This window comes from Lemur catta, chromosome 16 (assembly GCF_020740605.2).
Source record: "Lemur catta isolate mLemCat1 chromosome 16, mLemCat1.pri, whole genome shotgun sequence".
Classification (NCBI taxonomy): Eukaryota; Metazoa; Chordata; class Mammalia; order Primates; family Lemuridae; genus Lemur; species Lemur catta.
In genome coordinates, this window is record NC_059143.1 from 42,401,275 (window position 1) to 42,415,179 (window position 13,905).

Genomic DNA, 13,905 nt, shown 5'->3' on the forward strand with positions numbered 1-13,905 from the left:
GTGGGGCTGGGTAATTTATAAATAAAAGAGGTTTATTTTGCTCATGGTTCTGCAGGCTGTACAAGAAGCATGACACCAGCATTTGCATCTGGTGAGGGCCTTGGGCAGCTTCCACTCACAGCATCAGGTGACAGGGAGCCCGTGTGCGCAGAGATCACATGGCCAGAAAGGGAGCAAGGTCGGGGGGAGGTGCCAGGCTCTTTTTAACAACCAGCTTTGGCAGGAACTAAGAGCAAGAACTCCCTCATTACCTCGAGGACAAGGATGGCACCAAGCCATTCATGAGGGCTCTCCCACCAGGCCCCACCTCCAGCACTGGGGATCAAACTTCAGCATGACGGCTGGGGAGACAAACACCCAAGCTGTACACCTGTCATCCATTTCTTCTTCTGAATGAGTCCTCATTCCCTCTCAAGTCAAGTTTGAACCCCTTAGCTTGGCAGACAAGGGTTTTGTTTCAAGCCATGATTTTCACTTTCTATGCTATGGGCACGAGTGGGCCACGTGCTCTTCTTACGTATAACAGAGAACTCCACTCAGTGTGTTTTCAAGTTTTGAACTATGTATAGAAAACAATTTCAGTGTGACATCCTCTGAGCTGAGCAGGCCATGGGAGGCATCAAAGGACTAGCAGCAGGGGACAGCCTGCTGTGAGGAACAGAAAAGAGCTGTGGCCTGCGTGGCATCCAGTGCTAAAGAAAGAATCCCCCGCGACCCGCCTGCGAGTTTGCCAGAGATAGTCGGGTGTCCCCGCAGTGGCTCAGAAACCACAGGAAGAGCTCTGTAACCCGGCGCTTCTGCAAACACCGAGGTGCTCTTGTGCCATAGTGAGGTTGTGTTTCAGTGATCCCTGCCTTGGCCGGCGCTGCTTTTCATCTCTTAATCCTTTCTCGAGGGCTGCCAGACGTTTCAGACGCTGCCGAACTTGAGTGCAGGCCACGTTTGAGAGCATAAGTACACACGCGCCCAGAGCGCTGTCTTCCCCGCGTCTGTGCGCATCGCTGCGTTTGTACGCGGGCGGCAGGTGTCAGGGCACACGGCTGGCTGGATGGAAGATTCCCAGAACGTAAATCACCTCAAGGACGTGCTCTGCCTGCGTGTGCGTGCGTTTGATCTGTGCGGTGGGTTGACAAAGGTCCACCCTCCCGTTCTTCCCCTGTTTTGTTTTGTCTTTATCTCCTTCGATGCTATGTGATCATTTAGGTTTTCTTTCCCTCACTGGGGTCTTAATTAAACGTACTGGCAGATGGATTTCCTGTTGCCTCTCTCTGGCTGCTCAGCACTTGAGCTCTCCAAGACTCAATCCCTGCCCATTTTTCCTTCTCACTCTTCTTGGATAATGTTCTGCAAACCTTTAGCTGTAACTGTCAACTCCCAGCTCCACACTGATAACTCTGAAGTCTCTGACTCAAACCAGATGTTTCTCCCGATCTAGCCACTATGTTTCCCCATCTGGTTGTTCATAGATACCTTGGACTCAAGCCTCTATTTCAATTTATGTTAACAGTTTGTGATCCACAGTGGAAGCTTAGCAGTTACCCCAGACTCCTGCCTACTGCTCCTCCTGAGCCATCTCAGCTACCCTGAGTGTCTGAACCCTTAAACACTTCTCTCACCCGTGCTCTCTGGCATGGTGCTGTCACGGGGTCCTGTGGGTCTGTCTGTCACCTTCAGTAGACCCAGGAACATTTCATGTTGACATTTCAAGGCCCAGTGAAATGGGTGAATGAATGAATGAACGGTTGACTGATTTCTGAGACACTTGGGATGATTTCCATTTACGATAACACTTTTTTAATTTCTTTTTACTGGAACTACAGAATTATTTTTGCTTGCCGATGCCAACATTTTGAAAAGCACTGTAATTTTGAGGAAATATTTTACCATATTAAATTCCTTTCTATCCCAGGCCACACATACGGATATATAAACTTTGAAAGGAGGAATTATTTGTTATATTCATGCTAACTTGTTGCGCTTGGACATTTCCCTCAGTGGTTTTATGTATGTGATTGTGCTCTTGGTACAACTGGGAAATAGTTCCTTTAAATGTCAGGGAGAATTGATGTTAATAACCTAGTTGGAATTAAATTTGTACTTAATTAACCTGGATGCTGTAAGTTTCTAGAGTCGAAGAATTTTAGAGCTGGAATGTTGCTTTTTGAACTTCAGTGTAAGGAGAATTGCTTATGCTTGAATTGATTTGCTCTGTATCCAAGTACTGGGCTGAGTAGAAATCATTGACTTTAATATTGGATCAGAGGGAGCCACTGAAGATCAGTTTTTTTAACCTTTTTTTTTTTTTTTTTTTTTTAAATTCCCATCCAACAGGGAGAGTCCCGTATTCTCAGAGTAAAAGTGGTTTCTGGAATTGATCTCGCCAAAAAGGACATCTTTGGAGCCAGGTATGTTTGCTTTGTTTTTTTTTCCCCCGTGAGTTCTACAGAACTTGGCAAATACTCTTCAAATTTAGGTGGGAATCAGAATCCCCTGGAAGGCTTCTCAAAATGAGTTCACTGGGCCCCACCTGCAGAGATTCTGATGTAGTAAATGATGCTGCTGCACCTGGTCCAGGGGCCACATTTTGGGGAGAGCAGGGGGATATGGATGGTTTTGCATCACAACAGTGGTTAACAGGTTTGTCCTTCATATGGGCTGATTTCATGAGGAAATTAGGTTCTGGTGTTTTTTTTTTTTCCTCAGTAGAAAAATATAGTGTGGGGGCCGGGCGAAGTGGCTCACATCTGTGATCCTAGCACTCTGGGAGGCCGGGGTGGGAGGATTGCTTGAGCACAGTAGTTTGAGACCAGCCTGAGCAAAAGTGAGACTTTGTCTCTACTAAAAATAGAAATACACGCCTGTAGTCCCAGCTGCTCAGGAGGCTGAGCCGAGGAATTTGAGGTTGCAGTGAGCTATGATGATGCCACTGCACTCTAGCCAGGGCGACAGAGTGAGACTCTGTCTCAAACAAACAAACAAACAAAAAAAACACTTGATTGGTGGTTTTTTTTTTCAATCAAACCCTTTCATTAAAAAAAAAAGTAAAATTGATTCAGATTGTATTTCTCAGTCTGTTAAGAAGATCCAAGGTTAAAATTGTAGAGGAATTGCATTCTAAATCTTAGAAGAGGCAAGCAAATTGAGCCTTGAGTTTTGACTGTTTATATGATAGCAGGCAGGTTCATTTCTAGGGCCCAGGGTGGAAAGGAATTATCCTTCAAGATGTTAATTTGAAAGATAAATGGTGTGTGGCCTCATGGACCAAGTGCCAGAAAATGAGTCAGAAATTCTGAACGCTGGTTCTGTTCTTCATTTTCTTAAATTAATAAATAGACACACACACCCTTCCCCCACTGGCCTCTCTCAGCCGTCAGCTTTCTCTGAAGCACCGTAGCTCTCCAAGGACCCACTTGCCGGTGGGTCTAAAATGCAAGTGTGAGGTGGCGGTGTAGCGTAGTGCCAAGTTGGCTTCTCACTCTGGGGTGTCACCGCCTTATAATTTTGCCAGATGACTTGCATTCGCCCTCCAAGTTATCTTGGGCAAATCCTTTCAAACCACTTGTGTCCTGTATGTGAGTATAAAACAAGGATAACAGTTTCTTCATAGCTGGCGTGCTGGAGTCGGGGAGGAACCATGGAGAGACCAGAGTGACTGTCGTGGTCTACAACTCTGTCGTGTTTTAAGGTGGCAGTCACAGCGTGGGAGGTTTCATAGTGTTTGTTCTCTGCTGTCCCCATGCCCTGCAGAGCCCCGGGCCAGGAAACATGCCTTCTCCCCCAACCTCATCACTGAGTGTCCCCTCCAGCACTGTGCCTGACCAGACACCTCATTCTCCCTTGGCAGAAGAAAGGCTGGATAGGAATTGGAACCTGCAGACAACAGGATAATGGACGGGGGAGGAAGGGCAGTTTCACGAGGCATGGTCAGAAACTTTCACGTGGTGGAAATCCTGTGGACGTTGATGTGTTTAAAGACAGGGGTTTATGGTCTGTGGGGCTCCAACTTCTTTGTCTCCAAGGGAGGTCGCCTGGGTCACTTGGCCTGAGGTGGGGCTGGTTGGAGGGGCAGAGTGAGACGGGCGGGCCGTGGTGGGGGGAGGAGAGCACTTCATCTCCCCCCCACCCCCAGCTGTGGCTCCAGCTCAGGGGACGGGAGTTGGTGGGGCGCGGGGCCTCCCTCCCCGGGCAGGTGGCGGATCACCCGCGGGAGGCCTCTGCCTGCAGCGCCCTTCTCCTTTTCAGCCTCTCTGCCCCAGGCCGGGGCTTAGGATACAAGATCGTTTTCCAGCTCCTTCCAGACCAGTCTCACTTTATTAAAGGAACCTTTGTTCGAAGAAGATTTGATAATTGAGCTGTTGCTGCGCTCGAACATTTGAGCCGTTGGCGCATGTGGCAAACAGCAGCGGTGGAGAAAGATGTCTGTCTCCCTGACCATACCTTGAGGTCGAAAAAGGGCAGTCATACAATCTGTCATCTAAACTGGGACACGTTTGTCTGGAACAAATGCTAAATCGAATGGGATGTCAGGACATAAGATGTAAATTGAGACTGTGGTCACCTTGGGTCAAAGGCATCCGGTCTTTATTATCCGTACAATGGAAAAAAAGGCAGTGTGATTTTTTTTCAAAATGGTTTTTAAAAAATGCTGAGCAAAAGAAAGTCTAGCCTTTAGAAAAGCAGGCCACGTGTAAAAATGCTACTAAGACTCAAAAGGGAAGGGAAACCCTGCTCAAGAGAAGTCTACCTAGGGAGCCCCCAGCACACCCCTGTTTGCCTGTGAGCGCTCTTCTGAGGGTGCGCCCCACCCCAACCTCGCCCAGATCTGGGGGCTCCTCTCACGGCTTGTCCTTAATGTTTGCTCGCTGGGTCCCTACCTCCTCCCTTACACAGGCCACCTACCCCACCCCCAGCAGGCTGTGTCCTGTCTCGGGCGTGCCGTGCTGCCTGGGAAGCACTATGCATGGTTCTATCAGTGGGCTTGACTTGTTCCATCATTCAGAATTGTTCCTTTCTCCCAAAGTAGATTTTTAACTTCTGCTGGCTAGGATTATATTTTATTTACTTGTTTTTTATTTTCCTTGGCCTAGAACTGCACCTAGCACAGTACTCCAGAAGTATTTACCAAAAAAGTGCATAAATTGGGACCAGATCTCATTCGTTCTCCCCTCCTCTTCCTACGCCTTCACTGAAAACTCACATTCTCTGCATGTTCCATTAAGTGCCTTTGCTTATGTTCTCCTCTCTGCCTGGAACCTGCTCACATCCTTTCTGGCAGCTACTTACTCATCCGTCAAGGCCCAGTTTGGGTGGCCACACACCTGGTAAGGTGTCCCCACTCCCCCATCATCCCCAGCCCCAGAGGACAGACACCTCCTGCTCCCTGGGCTGCAGTGGTTCTGCCCGTCTCCTCCTTCCTCCAGCCCCTGGTCTCAGCAGAGTCGGGAGGCTCAGAGTCTACAGCCCTGTCTTACTACTGTCTGGAGGCCCAGAGATCTTGGCACGTGGCAGTGGCCCAGTCAGTTGACTTGCATTTGTTGAGTGGAATGTCGTGTGTTATGCTGTGGCACAGGGTCACCAGCCTGGAGGGAGGGGCACCTTTTCTCTTCCTCTGGAGCTGCCAGTGACCCATCAAGCATCTCTCCCAGCCACCCAAGGGAGGCGCTTTTGTCTAATCCTTACAAAGGCTCTGTGTAGACCAGCAGAGGAGGCCCACGAGGACTTGGATAAAAGGTGCGTGCAGAGAGAAGGTTAAGAGAAGTGAGCTCCAGGCTGGGGTCAGAGGAAAGACTCGGGAGAGTCAGTGGGACGGCAGGCAGGGAAGGGGGCTCAGCGGACCCCTCTGGGCTCAGCCGGCTTGCCTTTTACACACTGGGTGATGGGGCAGGGACCAGTCCTGGTGTTTGGCCACAGTGACATGTGCAGTAAGGGGGTAGGTAAGTCGTGCTTTCTTAAAGTGGAGTGGAAGGAAGGAGGGTAGCGAGTCACAACAGCTCATGTTTCCTGAGCACTCACCATGTACCAAGCATGGTTGGAACTATTTATGTGGGAACTCATTCGATCCTCTGCAGCAGGTACTGTTGTTCTTTCTATTTTGCAGATAAGGAAGCTGAGGCAAAGCTTCAGTTCATTGTCAAGTCTACACCCCTAGTAAGTTGTGGAGCTGGGAATTGACTGAGCCAAGGCCTAGGCTCTTCATGTCAGTTACGGACTGTGATTTGAGTGTTTGCAGGTTGCCGGGCAGTGTGCATGGAGCCCAGTGTAATGCCATCAGATTCTGCCTAAACTTACGAAGAAGGAATCTCTCTTTGATAGGTGAGGAAATTGAGAGGTTATCATCATCCCAAGATCAAACAAGGATGTAGGGAGTGGTAAGAACAATTAAGCTCAGATTTATGTGACTTCTAATGGCACACTCTTCCCAATGATAGGTTAATACTCTTCTTGGAGGATAAAGGTTCAGGCATTAGGTAGGTCATTGGACTAGATCAGTGGCCCCCAGCCTTTTTGGCACCAGGGACTGGGTTCATGGAAGACAGTTTTTTCACAGACCAGGGATGGAGGGGATGGTTTCACGATGGTTCAAGTACATTACATTTATTGTGCACTTTATTTCTATTATTACATTGTAATATATAATGAAATAATTACAGAACCCAACATAGTGCAGAATCAGTGGGAGCCCTGAGCTTGCTTTCCTGCAACTAGACAGTCCCATCTCCGGGTGATGGGAGACAGTGACACCCAACGTGTGTTGCTTATGTCCAGTCTACTCTGTAATCTTGTTTTGGTTCCTGTCACTGCAGAAAACCCTGTTTCACAAAGATAGGATGATGGAAATGGAAGCAGGCTTTTCAGTGCTTTTGTGGCAATCTCAGGGATATTCCACCTTGACTTTAATCCAGAATGTATGGAGATTTGAAGTTGTCTCAAACATACTTGTAAGGCCACTGTCATTTGCGATCTCAAGCAGCTGATCGTCTTCTAGCATTGACAAAGTCGCTCACCTGGCCTATTCACTAATGGGTCAGGGATCCATTCCTTCCCCGTTTGGGGGTCCTTTGTGGGTGGGAAGTAATGCTCAAACTCTACTGAAAGCTGAGATAGGTGATCATGCACCAGCTGGGAGACAGAAGGCCCTGGCTCAGTCTCTTTCAAAATCTCTGCTAATGTTGGAAACATGTCAAAAATCCCAGTGTTCACTCGTCACCCCCATATTTCCAGTTTGGCTCTGAATGCAGCCACTTTATCTTAAGCCAGTTTGAACACAGTCGTCGTTCTCCCCAGAAGTGACAGATTTGAGTTTGTTGAGCAGGTTGAATATGTCACACAAGTAAGCGAGTTTTGTGACCTCTTCTATGTCACTGAAATGTGCTGTCAGTGGTCACTGTTTTTCTAAAAGAAATCTCTGGAGCAGCTCTTGTACCTCAAAAACTCTGGCCAGTGATCTACCTTTAGAAAGCCACCTCCCTTCTGTGCATAAGAGAAGACTTGTGTGCTCTGTGTTCATCTCCTCGCAGAGCTGCATGGACAGATGTTAAGTTAAGGGCATGTACTTATAATGTGGTTGATAATTTTAATTGCATCCTGCAAAACATTGTTTAGCTCAAGTGACATTTTTTGTCTGTCAGCATTTCTCTATGGATGACTCTATGGATGACTCACATTCAGAGCGACCTGCTTGATCCAAGTAATGAAACCAGAAAGCCATCCAGTCACAGCAGCCGCTCTGGCCATGCATACACTAACACAAAAAATAACCAATGTAGTTTTCCTGATATGTAATCATTCAAAGGCTTGAATAGTTGTGCAGCTGTGGTGTTGATTGGCAACGAAAGTGCACATAACATATCCTCATGCACATCTTCCTGAAAAACATATCATACAAAAACAAGCATTGTTGCCTTGTCGTCAGCATCGGTAGACTCATCAACCTGGATTGCATACCATGGTGACTCATTAATCCTCTCTAACCATTTTGCTTCAATATCCTCTGCTGTTTTATCATTTCATCTAGTTATGGTGCTAGCCAAAAGAGGAACACATGCCACCTTTTGAACGGCAGCCCTCTCCTAAATGTTCATGGCAAATGTCCTTAGCAGCAGGCAGGATCAACTCTTCACCAATAAATAGTAAAGGGCTTCTTAGCTCCAGCAGTGCTGTTAGCCACTGAGAATGATACATTCAGTGCAGACACATTTGGTGAAGTGGTGGCCTTCAATAATTGCTTCTGTTCTTCATGTCCATGTTTTTTCTTTTGAAAAACTCCACAGGCTTGTCTTTTAAAGCAGGGCACTTGATCTCCATGTGGCGAAGCAGTTTTGAAAGTTTCATGGCTTCATTGGATAGCCTGTCAACACACATTATACAAACTGGGCTTGGAGAATGTGAATCACCTGTTAAAATGAACCCATAATTTAAGTAAGAAACTTGGTATTTTCTTTTAAATGCAGCTTTCATTTTGTGGCAGTCTTAGAGTCTTTTGCTATCTCGTCATTAGGTCTTTCCCCCTTTTCTTTTTTTCTTCTTCTTCTTCTTCTTATTTTTTTTTTTGAGACAGAGTCTTGCTCTGTTGCCCACGCTAGAGTGCCGTGGCGTCAGCCTAGCTCACAGCAACCTCAAACTTCTGGGCTCAAGCAATCCTCCTGCCTCAGCCTCCCGAGTAGCTGGGACTACAGGTGCTCACCACCACACCCGGCCAGTTTTTTCTATTTTTAGTAGAGACAGGTTCTCGCTCTTGCTCAGACTGGCCTCTAACTCCTGACCTTAAGAGATCCTCCCTCCTTGGCCTTCCAGAGTGCTAGGATTACAGGCGTGAGCCACCATGCCCAGCCTCTTTCCCCCTTTTCAAAGCAGCTCTGCGGCAATGTTAATGTTTTACTCGTTTGTGCTAAGTTAGCTTGTGGGCTCACCAAAGCTGTGACTGAGACAAGTGCGCAGTGAGGGAAAGTGGTGCAGATGGAAGTGGTGAAATAATAGGTGGGCCACACGTGGACTAAAATACTAATCACTGTCAGATTCTGACTTAAAGCCTGCCACCAGATGCAGCTTGATTGTCACTTGCCACTGACTGATAGGGTTTTGATGTGAGTCTGTAAATACAGGTGAAGCTTCACTGGTTTGCCTGCTACTTACCTCCTGCTGTGCAGCCGGGTTCCTAACAGGCCACAGACTTTACGGGTCCTCAGCCCAGGGCTTGGGGACTGCAGGACTAGGTCACTATTAGTGTACCTCAGAAAACCTGAGATTTGATGATTGGGCCCCTTTTTTGTTAACAGATTTAAAAAACTGGCCATTGTATTTGATGGTAGCTGGTTACACTTTTGAATTGGAGTGAATATCATCAACTGTTAGATTTAGAATAGATGCATTTTGCAAATTAAGATCTTAAAGTTTTCCTTTTAAAGTCAGGATAGCTTTTCAAGTTTCAGACTATATTCCTTTTCAGTTAAGCTTGCATCTCAAGACATTTAACCTTTTGCCATAGGCTTAAAGCAGTCATTGAAGAGAGTCATTGAAAGGCAGGTTTTAGACGTAATCTCTTTCCCTTTTCCTTCTTAAATTTTGATCAGTGCCTTCATTTGAGATTACCTTAGATGCATTTGAGACTCTGAAGCTGCTTTTTAAAATGTAGCAATGCTGGCTGAGAGAACCCAGCTCTAGAATGTCGGGCTTCCATACGGAAGGTTCCAAGACACTCCCTGTGCAGTCGCTTCTTCATTGTGTGTGGTTGAGCCATCGGCATCAATTAGTATCTATTTGAGTTGCTCTCATTTTGTCTTTTGTCAGCTCATGATTCGAAATTTAAAACACGCATTGGAGGGACGTGGCAAAAGTCCTTCTGTCTCCTGGTGATTGAGAGTGATGGAGACTTGGTGCCGTGTGGGGACAGCTCTGTGACACCGGCCTTCCTCAGCCTCCTGTCCAGATTTCTTAGCATTTTACTGCATTTGCTTCATCTTTTTCCCCCTGAAGTATTCAGAAGTGAATTATAGACATCATGACATTCACTCCTAAATACTTCAGCCCACATCTCTAGAAAACAAGGACATATTTCTGTATAACTACAGTACTGATTTCACAAAATCAAAAGTAATTGCCTAATGGACTCTATTACCTGGTCCATTATCTGAATTTCCCCAACTGACCCTAAAATGCCTTTTACAGCTGGGCCGTTTAAACTGGAATTCGGTTGAGAATTGTGTATTGCATTTAATTGGTTGGTCTGTGAAGACTCTTTTAATTTAGAATAGAGGTGGTCTCACTTACCACATTGGATCATTTCCTGGTGGTATCATCGATTAAGGAATTAAAGTGTCCTTTTTTCACCCTGTGTTACCTGCGTAGTCCTACCTATTAGAAGTTGTACCTAAAGTCTTGATCAAATTTCGTGTAAACATTTGGGGCAGGGATGGTTGCTGCTGTGCGTCCGGAGGGACCCCACGTCTGGTTGTGCCATTATCGCTGGTGCCAAAGTTGATCCCTGGACTAACGTGGGGTCAGTCTGACAAATTACATTTTCCTCCCAGGTGACCAGCAAGTAATTGGTGAGGTGATGTTTTGGCATTGTATACGTGTATATTTTAAATACTGGTTGACTTTTTCTCTCAAAGGATTGGAAATTCTGTGTTTTTTTTTTTTTTCCCCTTTGCTTTTTAAAAAACACATTGTACAAAGGTAAATCTTCTTTCTCTAATAGAGAAACCTCAAGGCTGCTGTAAGTCCCTTGAAATTCCCTTACTCACCTGTAAGCACTTCTGGGTCAGCGATCAGACCAGGGTTTGCAGACTGCTGCCCCTGTGGACCAGACTGAATCCTCAGATGTGTCTGTCTGGCCTGTGGAGCATGAAAGCAAAAAAGCACAAATCTTGAGCCAGCGTTTCGGCAACTGCATATTAAAAATCAGGATTTCTAGGTTTCTGGAAGATCTTGGGCCTGTGTCCCTCTGAGGCTATATGCCTAGAGGTATGTGCTTTAGGTGGGACTGTGCCCTTTCGGCCACCATGGATGCCACACCTCCTGGGGTATGCTGATGTGGCTGTGAGGCCCCTTGAGGCATGGCCTACATTCGGTTTTGTCCCCTGCACTGTGTTTCTTTAGCATTTAGAAATGACCTCTCTTCCTCTCCCCTATGGCAGAGCAGTATCTTACACTGTGCAGACGCTGTGTTTGTGATCTGCGAGCTCCTTGCAAATCTGCGTTTCTCTCAGGAGGCCTGTTTCAGCAGCCTGAGCTGTCTAGGGCATTGCTGAGAATCACAACATCAACACTAATGGCCTCTGGGCCAGAATGTGTTTGTCTTACAATCCCTGCACCAATAGCTCGTACAGTTATTCTTGTGAGAGCCCCAGAGAACCTAACTCTTACACTCTTTGTTCTAATAGTACTCCTCCCCACCCCCCAAAGCCAAAATGATATAATTAACCCTTTCCCCCCAAATGTAAATAAAAACCCTTTTTGTTCCATAGCAACCACACAACTGTTTACATTTTTGTGTTTACCTCCTAGTCTTTAAATATATGAATGTAGCAACATTCTTTTAAAATGTGCCCATCCTAGCCTGCACACCATCCAGCCCACCAGGTTTCCCAGACAGGAACGTTAGAAGTGGTGAGTAGGTCACTGCATAGGGCAGGCCAGGCTCCATTCTGTGTTAGACCCCAAGGCTCGCTGTGCTACAGCCGGGTGGCAGTAATGGATCTTCGTCATCTTGAATCACTGAGAAAAGGATGCGTTGTGTTCAGTGTGCATGAATGGAGAATGCAGGAAATATCTGATCAGTTTTAAAAGATTTCCATATAAACTTTTTTTTTTTTTTTGGTCTTTCCAATTTTGGTAAATAAAGGAATGAGCTAGAGAGGTCACATTTCTGATGTTGTTGGACTTGTAAGAACCTTTCTGCAGAGTCCTCTCTGCTTGCTTTTCCTTGACTGCAGATGCTTGAGTATATGGGTGTTGCCAAAGGAAGCTTTGCCCCACCAAGTGGCTTGACAGACAGCAGGAGGAAAACTGTGGGACTTACTGCCCTCATTTTCTTCAGAGTCTAAATGAGGCTGTGGTCACAATGAGTCTGTAGGGCAGAGAATTTGATGCATTTTAGGAAGATGAGAGTGTCCAACCCTCAGTAGATGCTTGATAAATTTTGTTAACCTGGTCAGAGTGGAGCCTTAGAAAATTGAAAAATTTAAAAGCTGCTAAGAAGTTTTTTGGGAGTAGGATGTGTTTTGACTTAATTGCAAAGGTACCTGGAGGGGCAGAAATATGAGGCCAATTGCTGAGGTTGGTGAAGTCCTGAACGCACCCCGTGTCCTTTCCTCTGCCTCCTGCCCCGCAGCCTCTCCGCACCCTCCCTCTCCTTCATTCCTGAGCCCCTGGTGTCAGCATGCGCCCCCCAGCCCCACCCCCATCCCGACCCCCACCCCCATGGCCGACACCAGCATTTTTATCCTGGTGCCTTCTGTTTTTCTCACCATCTTTCTCTGTTTTTTGTTTGTTTTTTTTCCCCCTTGGGGGGAGAAAGAGTGTAAAAAGCTAAAGTATAAGGAAAGGAATGTTGCCAGCTCGAGATGAGTCAGAAATGAAAGCAGTTCTGAATGTGTAAGACAATGAGGAAAATATTTATTTTACGAAAGTTGAACTAACAACCAAGCCTTCAGGAACACAGCCAGAAGGTGCTGGTAGAGAGAGGTGCCGTTAGGATGGGGGGGGGAATGCTGCTGGTCCCCTCCCCCCAGCAGGGGAAGGGATTCCTTTCTCTGCCTGTCAGTGGTTCCCCGCCACCCCTGGGGGCTGGCTCTCCACCCCATCCTCAGTGGGACACCTTTGGGGAGGCCCTGAGAATGGTGTTCCCAGAAGCCACCAGGCGGAACCCACTAGGCGTCTGTCTTGTTGAAGGTGAAAATGTTCCTTATCCCTGAAAGTCATGCTTTTAAACAGGCACAATCCTAAATCCATTTTGGAAACATATCTTTGGAACTCCAAAATGTTAAACTCTCAGATGTACATCTTCTATGTTGTATTAATCTTCTAAGAAACATTTTCATAGACTTCATAAAATTATTTAATGTTAATATTTGGGGGAGAGGCCTGGAAGATAAGATTTTAAAGACTCTTTCTTTTATAAAGAGTGATCTGGAAGGAAGGTTAAATGAACTGGAAGGTTTTTCAGTGGTAAATAAAACCTTTCCTAAGTGCTGTAGGGAGTTATCCAAATCAGAGCCAGCAATTTTTTTTTCCACCTATAAAGGACCAGATAGTAAATAGCCGAGGTTTTGCAGGACTTATGGCTCTGACATAGCACAAAAGCAGCCTTGGGCTGTATGTAAACAAATGGGCATGTCTGTATGCCAGTGGCCCATGGGCCACAGTTTGCCAGCCCCTGACAGTGTAAGCCATTGATTCTCTACAATGTATGTATTTAGAACTAGGAGTGTTAGTATTATTTGGTCATGCTTTCTAGATTAAAGTCTCTCACAGAGCTGCTGGTCGGTCAATGATAGACAGTAATTCTGCTAGTATTGACTTTTGGGCTGGGGGAATGGGGTTCCTAGATAGTGTGGCAGCTTTTTTTTTTATCTTATCTGTTCAAGGGCAGCATGCTTAAAATATAGCTTATGAAACTTTTAGATATGCACTGTGAATGTTAAGGTCTATAAATGGATGCAACTATATAATGTTTTTGTCTTAGAGAAAATTATTCCCACTGCTTTGCATATAAATATATGAACAATAAATAACAATGAATATATATGCATACGAGCAGATGCAGACACATAATTTAAATGAAGGTATTGCAATTAAAATAATTGCCTGCTTTCCCTACTGAATACTACTTAGACTTATGACCTTAGTATGAGAAATATTTAATAAGGAATCTACAATGTGTAACTCCCCAGTAAATTATTAAAA

General features: G+C 45.8%; 1 protein-coding gene across 5 annotated transcripts in view; it reads left to right on the top strand.

The window, feature by feature from the left end:
* Positions 1-13,905, top strand: part of NEDD4L (NEDD4 like E3 ubiquitin protein ligase) — a 312,200-nt gene that overhangs the window by 96,118 nt on the left and 202,177 nt on the right. For 4 of the 5 annotated variants that reach the window (XM_045527442.1, XM_045527439.1, XM_045527441.1 and 1 more), the window contains exon 2: positions 2,332-2,405. In XM_045527442.1, coding sequence (XP_045383398.1) covers positions 2,332-2,405 — 74 coding nt within the window. Of the gene's footprint in view, positions 1-1,988; positions 2,005-2,331; positions 2,406-13,905 lie in introns of those variants that run through there. The other variant, XM_045527444.1, reaches the window with a different exon arrangement.